The sequence below is a fragment of the Panthera uncia genome, chromosome D1 (assembly GCF_023721935.1).
Source record: "Panthera uncia isolate 11264 chromosome D1, Puncia_PCG_1.0, whole genome shotgun sequence".
Lineage (NCBI taxonomy): Eukaryota > Metazoa > Chordata > Mammalia > Carnivora > Felidae > Panthera > Panthera uncia.
The window spans coordinates 66332664-66347952 of record NC_064808.1 but is presented as its reverse complement, the minus strand read 5'-3'; the positions used below and the strand labels follow the sequence as shown (position 1 = coordinate 66347952).

At 38.8% G+C, this 15289-nt stretch overlaps 1 protein-coding gene across 1 annotated transcript in view; it reads right to left on the bottom strand.

Moving 5' to 3' along the window:
• The window catches only part of CCDC81 (coiled-coil domain containing 81), a 37803-nt gene extending 22963 nt beyond the window's left edge, over positions 1 to 14840 (bottom strand). Inside the window, exons 1-4 of the mRNA XM_049653095.1 lie at positions 14405 to 14840; positions 7604 to 7665; positions 6049 to 6205; positions 2388 to 2644 (exon numbers count right to left, since the gene is read on the bottom strand). Of these exons, the coding sequence (XP_049509052.1) occupies positions 2388 to 2644; positions 6049 to 6205; positions 7604 to 7665; positions 14405 to 14549 (621 nt within the window). The 5' untranslated portion in view covers positions 14550 to 14840. The remainder of the gene's footprint in view (positions 1 to 2387; positions 2645 to 6048; positions 6206 to 7603; positions 7666 to 14404) is intronic.
• Positions 14841 to 15289: the final 449 nt, after the last annotated feature.

Genomic DNA, 15289 nt, shown 5'->3' with positions numbered 1-15289 from the left:
ACTGTTAAGTTATGTAACCTTAAACCCTGAGTATGTGGGGATAACAGGATCTAATTCATAGAATTTTTATGAGGTACTGTATGTAAGTGGCTGGCACATAATAAACACTCAACAAATAGCAGCTATTATAACTATTATCACATTTTACAGTAATGACATTATTACATTATACTAGTATAGAAATCCAAAATTATTTTTGGAATGATATGGTTTACAAAAGGCTTTGAAGGGAATTTGCAAAAAGAAGTTTTAAATATGGTTCCAGCAAAAGCAGCATCATTGAAATAAACCTACAGCTTCCCAAGAGAACTACTCTGCAGAACAACACTCAGGTTTAAGTTATGGGACATTTGGGGGGAAAGAATCACTCTCACCACTTTATAGCAATTTCCCAAAATGTGATTTTTAAAAAAATTTTTTTTTTACATTTTATTTATTTTTGATAGAGAGAGACAGAGCACAAGTGGGGGAGGGACAGAGAGAGAGGGAGACACAGAATCCGAAGCAGGCTCCAGGATCTCAGCTGTCAGCACAGAGCACGACGAGGGGCTCGAACTCACAAACCGCAAAATCATGACCTGAGCCCAAGTCGGACACGTAACCAACTGAGCCACCCAGGCATCCCCCCAAAATGTGATTTTTGCTGTTAACAAGCCTTGGATTAACCAAAAGTTCCACGATTCATGATTCAGGCAGTTAAAGCAGACTTCTCAGATCCTTTAACATGCCAGTGTGTTTTGTGCTTCTGTCCAGGAGGGTGATATATGCAGCAGCCCTCCATCTGCTTTGGTCTCCAGATCCTTTTTTCATAGAATATCTCTCGGGATGACTACTTCTGGAAAATGCTCCTTCAAAGTTATGTCTTAGAGTGCAGCAGGCTGTCCTCTCTTATGACCATGTTATTAAAGCTACAAAGTTCTGTAGAATCCCTGAAGATTAGAGATGGGCCAGCACTTTGGCCTTGCTTCTGCTGTATTTTCATGGAAACGGGAGGGTGATAGCTGCGTGTTTCCACTTTACATACACAGGGTTAGTGCCTATCTTTAAAATCCTACATGAAGCCAGATTGTGCAGAAAACACCAAGAGCTTCATTATGCACAACTCTTAAATCCCCATCCCAGAGCTCCATGAAAGAGGAAATTAGAGAGTAGAGAGTAGAATTAGACCGTATTTATAGACTTTCATTTTATAGCCTTTCACTTAAAAATCAGGCTTTTGCTCTATAGGACCCAGGATTTTATAACATTCTATGATAATATAATTCATTTGTACCAATTTTCTTCATTCTTAAGGCACACTAAGCATTCAGTTAGTCCTGGTGATTAACTGTTTCACTACCTCCTTAAACTCTGCTATGTCCAACTTAGCATGAAGGTCATACCAGCTACTGAATAGTTAATAATGATGGGGTCAATTGTGAAATTTCTTCCACAGTATGGCAAATTAAAAGCTAAAGATACATTTCCATGACTCGATTTATTGTAGTCATTAAAATAAAATACCATAAGGACACCTAGGTGGCTCAGTCGGTTAAGCATCTAACTCTTGATCTTGTCTCACAGTTAATGAGATCAAACCCTACCCCGGGCTCCATGCTGAGCATGGAGTCTGCTTGGGATTCTCTCTCTCATGGTCTCTGCCCCTCCGTTGTTTGTGCACTCTAAATAAATAAATAAATAAATAAATAAATGCTACAACCAGCCAAAAAAAAAAAAAAGAGCCATTAGGAAGTCTGGTTCTACCACTTATTAGCACTCTGATTTCAGGCTTCCCACATAATCTCTCTGAACCTCCATTTTTCTCATTTGTAAAATCAGGATGATAATAATGCCAGTTTTATGATGTTTTCCAACTCAAATGAAATAATAGATATGGAAGAATTTTTAAACACTATATGGTACTATAAAGTATTCAGAATTATGAACGCTTTTATTACTATTTATATTTTTCAGTTGGCATTGACTCGAAACTTAAAGTTTCTTTGCCCTTCTAACCTTTTTGTTAAAGAGTTAACCATCTATAAAAAAGCATTTTTTTTGCACTTGGGGTAAGTGCCATTTAAAATACATCAACCCAGGGCGCCTGAGTGGCTCAGTTGGTTAAGTGTCTGACTCTTGATTTCAACTCAGGTTACGATCGCATAGTTCCTGAGATTGAGCCCCACATCAGGCTGCATGCTGACAGTGTGGAGCCTACTTGGGATTTTCTCTCGCCCTCTCTCTCTGTCCCCCCAACTTGCTTGCCCCCGCTCTCTCTCTCAAAATAAATAAACATTTAAAAATAATAATAAATAAAATGTCAACCTGAATTTTTCTTAATAATGACACACAGGTAATTCAAAGTTTTGATTGGGAGAGGGGTGTGGAGAAGGAAAACATTAACTTACATTTGTGAGGGCTTCAGCCAAAGCCCCAGTTCCATCCATTTTACAAAGGAAATCCTTATAAAATCTCATCTTCACTTTGCCGCCTTTAATCATGAGGATCCCGATTCCTTTGAAAGTAAACTCCACATTTGGTTTGATGGAAATGGATCGTGATAAAAAAAGCAAAGTTTCTTTCACACAGCTTTCCACTGTATCCCTGCTAAATGGACCCTGCAGGGATATCGTGACAAAATTAAGTGGAATAACTGGAATATCACCTAGAGGAGAAAGACAGGGTGGGAGAAAGGAAGTGTATATGACATGACCTTGTTGTAATTTACACAATTTAAGAATAATTATCTGATTCTTAATACTCAAAAATAGAATTGTCCATGTTAAGTCCTTAGTTGTACCCTAACAGTAGACAGTAATCAGTACAATTTTCCTTAAAAGTATATATTTTGCTCACAATAAGAACAATTAGGTTTCTAAGCAAATTCCAGACAAGCTTTTGATTTTCCCTTGGAGACAATGTAATAACTAACTGCATTTCTTCATCAGAGGGTTTTCTGAAGTTTTCAGCCCTCTTATCTCTCAGGACATACTGTAGCAATACACTTGTCTGTCTCCTCCAATTATCACATCATTTTTAAATGTTTATAAATATCCATAAATGTCAAGTGTTTTGAAAAGATAGTTCAGTAGATGTTACCTTCAAATGAAAGTGTCTTATCGGAGGGTATCAGACTGGATAACTTGCTTTTTCTCCCTAATGAATCCCTAAATGACATTGCAAAGGAATATGGTATATCTAGCATAAAAATAAGATAGGGTCTATTCCACAAGAACAGATCACCAGTCAAAAAAGGGGATAAATAACAAAGGCGATCAAGATAATAAATCCGAAAAGAGGCAGCAACAAGATCCACTAATAGAGGAACAGGATAGAAAGAAGAACATTCTAAACATTCATTGAGCAAGCATTAATTTATAGCTTTCCAAGTGCCCAATGGTGCTGGATGATGAAGATTAATATCTGCAAAACACAAGCTTCCCTATATCAGCCATGGTCTTCTGTACAATTTGATGGTGATTCTATACCACCTCCCTCCATTTTTTTAATGAAGTTCTTAAAAGAAAATGCTATATTGCCTGCCTATGGATTGTTCCCTCCCATTTATCCAATGTCTCTCTTCAATCTGTCTTCTAGCCCATTTACTTCAGTAGGGACACTATCATCTCATAATGGACAAGCCAATGGATACAATGCAAATCTTAATCTCATGACCTCTCTGTAACCTCCATTGACCGTGCCCTCTCTATGCTCTTGTATCCATGGCACCACTCTTGGTTCTCCAATTTCCTCTTTTTTGGTCTCCTTTGCTGATTTCCTTCCTCATCTACTTCTGATAAGATGGTGTTTTGTTGTGCTGTTTTCTGTTGTTGTTGTTTTTAAACAAGACTTTGTCCTTGTCTGTCTCCTTCTCTTACTTTATATCTTCTCCTAGGTAAATTTTTCCAAATCCTGACCTCTAGTCTCCATCCCTCACCTGAGCTCTGGAACTACCTCCACCTACGTATCCCTACAGGAATTTCAAATTTAACATGTCCAAAAGCTAACTCATTACTTTATCTACCACCCCAACCTGCCTTCCCCCTTGCTTCCCTAAGGTGTTAATGACAAAAACGTACATCTATTTTCCAATAAATCGGAGTCATGCTACGTACCTTCCTTCTTCTTGCTACCCACCAGTCTCAACTGGCAGCCAAATCCCATCAGTTCTCCATAGGAAATATCTCACAAATAGATTCCTTCATCTTCCTCCTGATTGCCACTGCAATCAGGCTCCTACCATATTTCATCAAACTGCTATAATAAAAAGAACTATCCTCCTAAATTAAAAACTGGACTAGTACATACAGTTCCTTGCTCAAAAACTTTCAATGGCTCCCCACTGCCTATAGGATGAATCCCAAAGTCCTTATCATACTGCCTATAGCCCCTTACAACTTAGTTGCTTCCAACCACTTTTGTCTTAATTCCCTCCAATTGCCTCCACAATCATATGCCTTGGCCACAGAGAAATACCTTATTCTTATTCTTGAATTATTCTCATTGTTCCTGAAATATCTCCCACAGCTTCTATGCCAGCAAAGCCCTATCATTCTTTAAGACCTCCTGGTATATGTCATCTTCCTAAGCCTCCCTGAGCAAAGTTAAGCATGCTCTCCTCTGGGCTCCCCTACATTCAATCTAGTTCTGACCAATGCTGCTTTCACAGCATTTAATCAGGTTGCAATATTTGCTTATATATTTATCTCCCATGCTAAATTTTGAGCTCTTCAAAGCAAGGACCATGTCTTGATAATCTTTAAGAACGAATGTATAATGTTTAATTAATTACCTACTTAATTAATGATGAAGACCCATAACCCCAAAGCTAAACTAGAGACAGAATTGTTCTTGTGAATTAATTCAATCATATATATTTAATTCTGAAATTTCTTCAGCCTTGTAAAAAAATTAATTATAGATCTAAGCTACTTTTTTTGGACTATACTATGAGATCCAAGATGTTTTTGTTAAAAAAAAAACAAGTTGGCTTTATTTTCACTTTAATTGGTAGGTTTTTGATGAATTGGGGTATTCTATGCCTTCTGTCATAAAATTCTAGGTAAAGATGGCTGAAAAGTCCATCAAATCTACCATAAAGATCATATGCATAATGAATTCTAAGTATAACTTGTTGGTATTTGGTTTCCCAATATTTCATTTTTTGGTGGTAAGTTACGCTGAAAATTAACTTTCAGGGAAGTTACCATAAAGGCCAGTTTTAGCCTTTTCACCTGCTGACATTTGGGGTGGACTGCTTCTATCCACGTAGGAGTGCAATGCAAGAGGGGATGATAAGGAAGGTTAAAATGAATACAGCCCAGAAATCAGGAAGGACGTCCCCAAAGGCCTCTAAGTAACCAGGGGAGGTGTCACCAAGTCTACACACCAAAGCTGGAAGGTAAGTAAGCATCCTCTGTCAGGCACCATGTCCCTTTAGCTTATCACTATATCTCAAGTGCCTGGAACAAGGCCTAACACATAGTTGGCTCTCAGTAAATATTTGTGGAAAGAGGGAAGAAAGGAAGGGAGGCAGAAGGAAGGGAAGGGGAAGGAGGAAGGGAGAAAACAAGGGAGGAAGATTTTAGGGTGTGAGAGGTATATAAGGTATTCATTAAGTCTTTATGGAATCATTAGCCTCACTTCTAAGTTTTAATAATGTACATTATATATGATAGAACACAGTTAGTGATCTTTTTCATAGCTAATATGGACTGTAATTCTAATTACAGTCCCTAATTAACTTTTTCTCTATAACCACTTTTAATTTCTGAGGGTCTAAAAAAATGAACAAAGGCTGTATAACTCTGTAATGTGGCATGTAAATGTGCCTTGATATCACATCAAGTCTTCCCATGCCTGCCTCTTAAGCTACTGAGGTTTAAAATGTCCTGCAGGAAGACTGTCTATCATTTCCCACCTTGGCCCTTCCCTCTTCCAAAGGTACCAGGTGAAAAGTGAGCTGAAATCACAAACTGATAAAGCAGCAACTGAACAAACTTTGCCCTTCCATTTTCATTCCCAGGCCAGTAACTTTCTGAGAATGTCTTAAATATTGAAAAGATTTACCAGGAATGTATGTTTTGTTTTGTTTGAGTTCATGGATCCGTACTAACTTCTCTGCCATGATAAATATGGGTCTCTGAATCAGAATAAACTTGTTGTTTCCCACGTCAATTTTTTGTCTCGTGAAAGTAAAAGTTCCAAGCCCTGGAATCTGAACACCCTGAAAGAAAAAGGAAGGGGGAAAAAAAAGAGCAACAATCAGAAATCACTGAAGAGGTAAGGAAAAATAACCCTTAGTACCGCTATTCAAAAAAACCCATGAAAACAATTAAGCCTTAAATATTCAATGATTTCTAAACTCTCTTCCAGCTATAGTATGTCATGATTCTAAGTTCTCATGTAAGTATAAAATGTAATATATTGATCTACAATGCTTCTGACATCAGATCCTGCATCTCGATTACCATTCAAAGGCTGTGAGGACTAAGATAACTTGTATGGATGCCATTGCTACTTTTAATCTATATTTAAGATTCCTCTTATCCTAAATCGTGGGAAATTCTGAATTTTAATCATTTACCATTAGAAAGAAGGAATTTAAAAAGCTGTAAGAATCTCTGCTTTCTCATTCCTTCTTTTAGGTTTTGTCTCTCACTTAAAACCAGACAATCCAGCATCCAAGGCATCTGCTGCAGTGTAGTGATCTTGGCTGAGGGGTAGAAGCCAATGCTTTTGGCTCTCAAACTAGGCCTCTGTCTCCCTGGAAATATCACACCTCAAGGGTTACAAACTCAAATGCCTACAGGCACCACCCACAAAAGAACGCAAGGGAATGAAGGTAGCCAGCCAGAGAGTGCAGTGGCTAGAAAGTACAAACCCCATCCAAAGGGAAGAGCTCATTGTTGGCTCCAGCCAAGTGTCATCATGCAGGAATGGAAAACTGGTGTTGTTAAATCTGCTGATTTTTCAAGAAAAGAGAAACAAGTCCAAAACTTTATATAAACTCTCCAAATTTTAGGTTGGTGATGACTACTTCAAATTATCAGACCAAACAAGATAAGTTTGAAGGACGAATTCAGCCCATGGGTTGTCATAATGGGACCTGTGAGTAGGATATAAAAATTTCACAATTTCCCAGCTCCCTCCCAACTCCCCAAATCTCTGTCCAGTTCCATGGCATCCAAACTGAAGTCTGGGCAAAGTTTCTCATTTTTGGCAAGATGAGTTCAATCCCAGATTGTCTTCTTGTATTTCACTTAAAACCCATTCCCTGCAAAGAGGCATGGCAGGAAGCATTACATCCTTCTATAGCAATGCCAGAAACTATCAGGTCACAGATCAACAGAATTCATCTAGTTCCTCTACATACATCCAGACTAGTCAGTGATCTGCTTGGTATCACTAGAGAGAACTTTTACAAATTCATTACCTAAGAATAAAATCCATGTTTGTTAAATCTACTATCTGTAAGTCATAGTGTGAGCATCATAAAATCACAGGACTGAAAGTCAAATTGAATAGCTCTAAAATCTGTTATCTTGCTCCCAGCAAAATTATACAAGACCAAGGAAGAAAGATCCTTTGGACTCTTGCATTAAACTTAAAGTATAAATCTTGCCTTTTGTAGGGATAGCTGTTGTTGCACAAATTCTGACACATTCCCCCAGATAGCAGAGACTTCTGAAATTCAAAGGAAATAAAAAATAATTGATGTAAGCACTCATGTGATAGTATCTAGTGCTAATAAATAAAAAAGTAAATGTGAACTGCAGAATCAAACAATAGTAATTCCTAATTAATTTAGAATTAAGAAAATAAGTTCATTCCCAAAAGTTAATTTTCCTAGTAACTAAAGCTTACCATTTTACATTCCAAAAATGTGCTTAAAAATAACAATAACAATAAATTTTTAAATACAGTCTTTCTAGGATAAAGAGAACTCTGTCGCACATTTCCTTTTATTCTTTATAGAAGTGGGACAGAGTTCCTTTTATCCTATAAATAGAGTTAATCAAGTATAATCTAGTCTTTTTTTTTTAGTTCTTTAGATTCTAGTTAGTTAACATAAAGTGTAATATTAGTCTCTGTTGTATAATTTAGTGACTCAACACTTCCATACAACACCTGATGCTCATTACAACTGAGCTCCTTAATCTCTATCACCTATTTAACCCTACCCCTTTTTTCTTAATGACCAATTCAAAAAGTATTTATTGAGTGTCTACTCTGTGCCCTCTGAAACATAAAACTTTATTCTTTTTTATTTTATTTTATTTAATGTTTATATATTTTTGAGAGACAGAGAGAGAGAGAGACAGAGCATGAGCAGGGGAGGGGCAGAGAGAGGGGGAGACACAGAATCCAAAGCAGGCTCCAGGCTCTGAGCTGTCAGCACAGAGTCTAACATGGCACTTAAACTCTGGAACCAAACTATGAGATCATGACCTGAGCCAAAGTCAGACACTCAATCAACTGAGTGACCCAGGCCCCATATTTTATTTTAAATGTTTATTTATTTTGAGAGAGAGCACACATGTGAGTGGGGGAGGGGCAGATGAGGGGCAGTGGAGGGGGGGAGAGAGAGAGAGAGAGAGAGAGAGAGCGAGAATCCCAAGCAGGCTCCATATTCAGCATGTAGCCTTACACAGGGCTCAATCCCACAACCAGTCACAGACCGACCTGAAACCAAGAGTGGGTTGCCCAACCAACTGAGCCACCCAGACACCCCTAAACCTTCATTCTTATGACATTCTTTAACACAAAAGTAAAGCCGAGCACCATTAAGGCATAAAAGGCTGCTGTCTGGGCATTAAGTGTCTCTGTACTTCTTTTATTGCTTAATTCTTTGTTGGGGGCGGTGGGGGGGTGGTCTTTATAGAGATTGTGTGTGTGTGTGTGTGTGTGTGTATCATCTTTCTCCACAACTCTGCCCAGATGATAACTCCATGACAGCAGAGACCTAAGTTGCTTTGTGCACTGAATCTTTGTGTACTATCAACCTTGAGTAGCATGTAGTAGTCTTTGATATTCTTTAAATGCCTTAGCCCATATAACATTATTACTAAACCCATAAAACAATATATTCTTTTTAAATTGAGATTCAGTTTGGCACATAATAATAGTGTCAGGTATACAACATAATGATTTTATATTTGTATATATTGCAAAATGATCACCATATTTTTGCTTAAATCTTGACTTGCTTTTCATTCTCATTTGTTACTGTTAGACTACCAGCTGTCACGTCTCTCTACTGCTAGTGCTCTGCAGACCTGATCCTAATTTACTGCTTCTGATCTGCTTTGTTTTTGCTTTCAACAAATATACTAATATTATATCTAAAGTAATATTTTTAAAGTTTATTTATTTTGAAAGAGAGAGAGGCAGAGAGAGAGAATCCCAAGCAGGCTCCACACTGTCAGTGCAGAGCCCAACACAGGGCTTGATCTCACAAACTGTGAGATCATGACCTGAGCTGAGATCAAGAGTTGGTCACTTAACCAAGTGAGCCACCCAGGCGGCCCTAAAATAATAATTCTTGACAACAGACCTTTGGGTAGGGACCCAAGGGGCTTAATTTGAATCAGTGCATAGACTTCTTACTATCTGTTTTGAATGATCAGAGAGGGGTCTTCTATGTTTTTCTTGTTCTGAGCTGTTTTCCAAAAAGGAACTGTGGTAGAAAAATAAGTAGTTGCCAATAACTAGGGTTAAATACATGATATGAAGGGATACTCTAGGTATAACTAATATTTAGAAGTACTGAAAATTAAGTCTGTGTTGACATCTCCACTCCAAACCTAATTATGTGTATTAAAGATACTTTCCAATGAATTCTGTGCAAATCCAGAGTGTTATGTTTTAGTTTTCAGAATAAAAGATCAATAACAGGGTGCTTAGGTGGCTCAGTCAGTTAAGCATTCGACTCTTGATCTCAGCTCAGGTCTTGATCTCAGGGTCATGAGTTCAAGCCTCACCTTGGGCTTCCAGTGTGGAGCCTACTTTAAAAAAGAAAAAATCAAGAACAGTGACATTTACCAGGTTGCCACTTTGGGATATGGATGCCGTTGGTGGCAAAAGACTAGTTCTTTCCCCACTTTGGAAATTGCTTGATTTATTGGTATAACTTTTATTTCTAATGGTTTAAACTACTACCTAAAGCAGGGAAATTGTACTTTTAATTACAGCATGTCACGGTTATAAATATTTTTATTACTATGCCAGGGGAGGAGTAGTTTGAGCAATGAGAAGCAGCAGTGAATGATTCTCATGGGTATCTGGGAACAAGTTGGGTGATGGAAATTCACTCACCCACCAAGGAAACTAGGGCTACATGCTACAGTGAGCCAGGTGAAAAGATCCTACCCTTCACTCTAAATCACAGATACACAGTTTATTATAACCAAGTCTTTCCTCTACTCTGGTCCATCCTACTGTATTCCCCATTCCTCTCCACCACCATAGACAAAAGAATTCTACTTCTGGCTGCTAAGAACTAAGAAGGTCTTTCAACCAATACCAATTATATACTGAATTAAATTTTTCATCATGAACAAAAATGTCATTAATTTGCTAATAATACAGAATCTCCATATCCAGATTTACATGGAGACCTTTCAAAACTATGAAGTCAAAACTGTTAAGTCTTTTACCCAGGCTCACAATATGCAGCTCAAATTTCAGGAAAACAATCTATACCAAGTGGAAATGATTTAATTAGAGCCAGGAGAAACTATATAGCTTGCAACCAAACCCTAATGAAAAGACTTGACTGAGCCTAGCTGGAAATTTGAGGATCATCTTTCTTCATTTGAATGATATATTCAAGACTGCCATGTTGTTTTATTCTATAGAATCTAATGGGCAAAATTATATAAAAGCAGGGTTTATTATTCTAAACTGAGATTTGCTATTTTTTTAATGTTTATTTTTGAGAGAGACAGAGCAAAAGCAGGGGAGGAGCAGAGAGAGAGGAAGACACAGGATCCAAAGCAAGTTCCAAGCTCTGAGCTGTCAGCACAGAACTGATGTGGGGCTCGAACCTATGAACTGCAAGATCATGACCTGAGCTGAAGTTGGACGCTTAACCAACTGAGCCACCCAGGCACCCTGAGAGATTTGCTGTTTCTTACTGAAGAAAAAAGAAAATATGCACATCATTCCCTTTGGGAAGTTGTAGGTTCCTGCATTTCAATTGGAATAGATTTGAAAATTTTACAAACAATGATTTTTAACTTTGATTTTTTCTGACATCCCAAAGTCAGAGAGGATATCACTGAATTGTAAAACAAAAAGAATTTTAATCCAGTCTAAAAAGCGAATTAAAGATATGCTACTTTTATGTTTTAGAGAAAACTGGAGTTATTATTTATTTTAATCAAATATTGAAATACCTAGAATCATTATTATAAAGAAATAATCCCCAGACATACCTTCTATACTCAGTTCAACCATCATTTGACTTCAAATTCTAAACATTTTATGCATTCAAACCATATTTTCAAACACAGTGCCAGGTAGCAAGAATGCTACATTTTATATATGATTATTAGAAAGAAGTGTCCATTATGTAAATTGTAGAATAATATATGCTTGAAATAAATACTAATACCAAATATAAGAGATAAGCTCCCTTCACTTTATTAGACATCTTCTTTTTAAAAACAACACACACACATTTTTTAAAATGTTTATTTATTTTTGAGAGAGAGCATGAGTAGGGAGGGGCAGAGAGAAAGGGAGGCAGAGAATCCCAAGTAGGCTCCCCGCTGCCAGCACAGAGCCCAGTGTGGGCTCAAACTCATGAACCATGAGATCATGACCTGAGCCAAAATCAAAAGTCGGACGCTTAGCCAACTGAGCAACCCAGGTGCCCCATAAGACATCTTTCAAAATTAAAATACTGGCATACAAAACAAAAAATTCAAGAGTGATTTGAACAAAGAAACATATTCCCAGAGCATAGGAGCATAGTTCAGTGGAAAGATCAGTGTGTTGCACTGAAGACATGCAGACTTCCTGCCTCTGCAGATTGCTAGCTATGTGGTCTTCAATAGTTTTGCCCGGTCACATCCACAAAACGATGACGGGACCTTCTAAGTACTATAACTACATAATACTAAACTTTGGAGAAACATATGAAAGCCACAGGACTTAATACATACAATGATGAAAAGTTAATTTATGGGCTTTACTGAGATTAGAAGTTTATCCTCATCTCCTTTACAAGGGATCATTTGTGAACATTAATAAGTAGTCACTTATTAGTTAATAGTGATTTTAATAATGACTTTAATAATGATAACATTAATAATGACTTCTGTTTCTGTCATTCAACCAGTAAAGCTCTTGCTGAGGTCACCAAAAATCTCATCAGTAAACTCAATAGATATGTTTAGCTTTCACCTCGCTGACCCTTTAGTCATATCTAACAGTGGTGACCACTCTCTCCTCCTTTAAGCACCTCTCTTATGGGCTTTTGTGACACTCCTCTCTCCTGGATTTTCTTCCTACCTCTCTAGCCACTTCTTCTCATTTTCCTCAACTCAGCCATTAAATGTTGGGATTTCCAAAGATATAGCCCTAGGCCTTCATTTTTTACTCCATATTCTGCTGCAGCCGTTACATCTGTGCCCAGGACTTTAATGACCACCAATATGCTGATGACTTCCACGTGTTTGTTTAGATCCCAGAAACCCTCCCCATTTTAAGGTTCTTGACCTGTGTATCCAACTGCCTATTTGGATATCTCACAGAGACACTTCACTTGCTCAAAATCAGGATCTTCTTTCCCTTAAATCTTGCCCTGTATCCAGGGATTCGATCTCAATGACTGCCACCTTCATCTATTCAGTTATATAAGCCAGGAACTCAGAACTCATCCTTGCGACTTCCTTTCTCTCTCACCCTCCATGCCCAGCCCACCACCACAATCTCTAAATAGCCTTTCAGTCTGTCTACATCTCTCCATTTTTACTGCTACCAATTTAGACCAAGCTACCATTCAGTCTCATTTAAGTTACTGTTATAGGTGTTCTTGACCCTCTAATTCATTCCCCACTTTGCAACCAGAGCAATCTTTTCAAAACACAAACGTGATCATGTCATTCAACTCCTCCTTTATCTCCATGCTAGAACACTTAATGGCTTTCCACAGGCTTAAAATCAAGGCCACTATCCTTAATATGATTTACAAAGCCCTGATCACCCGACTCCTCCCTTTCTGTCCAGTCTCCTTCAGAACACTCCGGCTTCTGCACTTACAGAGCAGCCGTATTGACTCTCTTTCAATTCCTCGGTCACACCATGCTGTCTCTCATCAATGTGCTCTTGTTATTCCCTCTGCCAAGAACTCTGTCACCTCCCCTCCACTCCCTATTCCACTGATCCATTTCACCTATTTAACTGCAACTCATTCTTCACATCTCAGCTCACGTCTTCTTTTCTTCAACAAATCTTGACACACATTCCCATCCTCAACCACAGTAAAAGTTCCCAGTGTACCATGCACCTCCTCCTCGGTAGCACTTACTAATTGAAATTATTATTTATTTCTGTGATTATTTGGTTAATGTATATCTCTTCCCCACTAGACTATGTAAATTCCAAGGTTTTTGCTCATCGTCAGTTCTCTAGTGTCTAACACAGTAGGTTCTCAAAATTACTTGAATGAATAAATTATATGTAAATTTGTAAATAAGGCAAATATTTTTAATCCATAAAACCATTATACTTAATGCTTCTTTTATAATTATTTTAACAGGAAAAAGTAAGAGTGATGCAGGGGAAAGAAACGAGGCATCTACTCCTATTTATTTTGTCTTCTTAAGTCATTTGGTTAAAGTGTAGGCAACGTCCCTAGGTCACAATGACTTGATAGTAATAATAGTTTCCATTTCTGGAGCACCTTTCTTCCCAAGGGTTCCCAATGCTTACAAACAGATCTTGGTGTCACTCTAGAGTGACTCTTCTAAGAAACTACGCTTTTGATCAAGCCTAGTAAGTTTCTATGAGAAGCTGTCAGGTCTTCTTGCAAACACCCAGTTCCTTTTATGACCATCTCACTTTCTTAACACAACCCCAAAATATCAGGGGCAACAAAAGTAGCCATGTCGTTGCATGAAGTCTGAGAAGGACCCATTTGGAGTGGTTGTTTTTAGCTAACATTTAATGAGCACTTATTTTGTGCTAGTCCCCAGGCTAACACATTATCACTTTTAATCAAAATCCTCAGCTGGCCCCTTTCCCTCATTAACACGATCAATAAAGGAACTCTATGGGCATCCAATGGGAGCCTGCTGTGATTACTAGCTGGTTGCCAAGATAACCTGGCCACTCAGGGGATGGGGAAGGAGGTTTTCTGCCTGCCCCCAAGCAGGTGAAGATTCAGCCCCCAGAGCCCTCGCCTCACTTCACTTACCCTCCTGGCTCAGCGACCGAAGAGTACGAAGAGTACGCAGCACCGGCTTGCTCTGGTCCCGCAAGGAAGGGACGATGGTGTCCAATATGTTGGTATTCATTTGGTTCGGTGCTGAGTCCTTGACCGGTCTCTTTTCTTTCTTCATTTGAAATCTGTACAAAAGTGACTTTCCTACCCTCAAAGCCCCTCTCTTCAGAGCTTTGGATGTACCTTAAAAATAAAAACTACCAAATATCGATTTGCGTTTTTCTAACACCTCCTTTCTCGCCGTCCCTTCCCACCCCGTGCTGGCTCTCTCTGAGTGGCTCCCACCCCAGGAACCCCAAGAGCTGGATTGCACCAGTATGCAAAAATCCAAGCGCTCAGGGCCACCGAGTGAGAGCGTGCGCGGAGCCAAGAGCAAGAAAACGGGACTGAGGAAAGGTAGGCCAGCCTCAGGGAGGCCGTGGTGCGTTGCTAGGACGCAACAAAGGCTTGCTGCTTCGCTAGGGTGTCAAAGCAAGGCCTTGGCCCCGCCTCCTATGTTGGGTAGAGCCCTACGTGGACAATGGGATTCTGGAGGGGCAAACAGCGAGGCTGGGGAGTAACTTTTTTAACTTTGTCTTTTCCTTCCCCTCTTACCCTGGGCAGCGAAGAGAATTGATCGCTTTTGTAACCACCTTGGACCAATTGGAGAAAACCTTTTAACCCTAGAAACGGACATTTGAGTCTCCGGATAAGTTTGACTTTGAGTCGGAATTTCTTTCTCGTCTTTGGTTTCTCCTGGACGCCCCTCCTAGAAAATGGAGAGCCGGAGGACTAGGGAGAGAAAAGAACTAGCAAGAGCTGATGTTTTGTAATTACAGTGATTTTTTATTCCCTATACACGGCATGAGTGTCATCCTG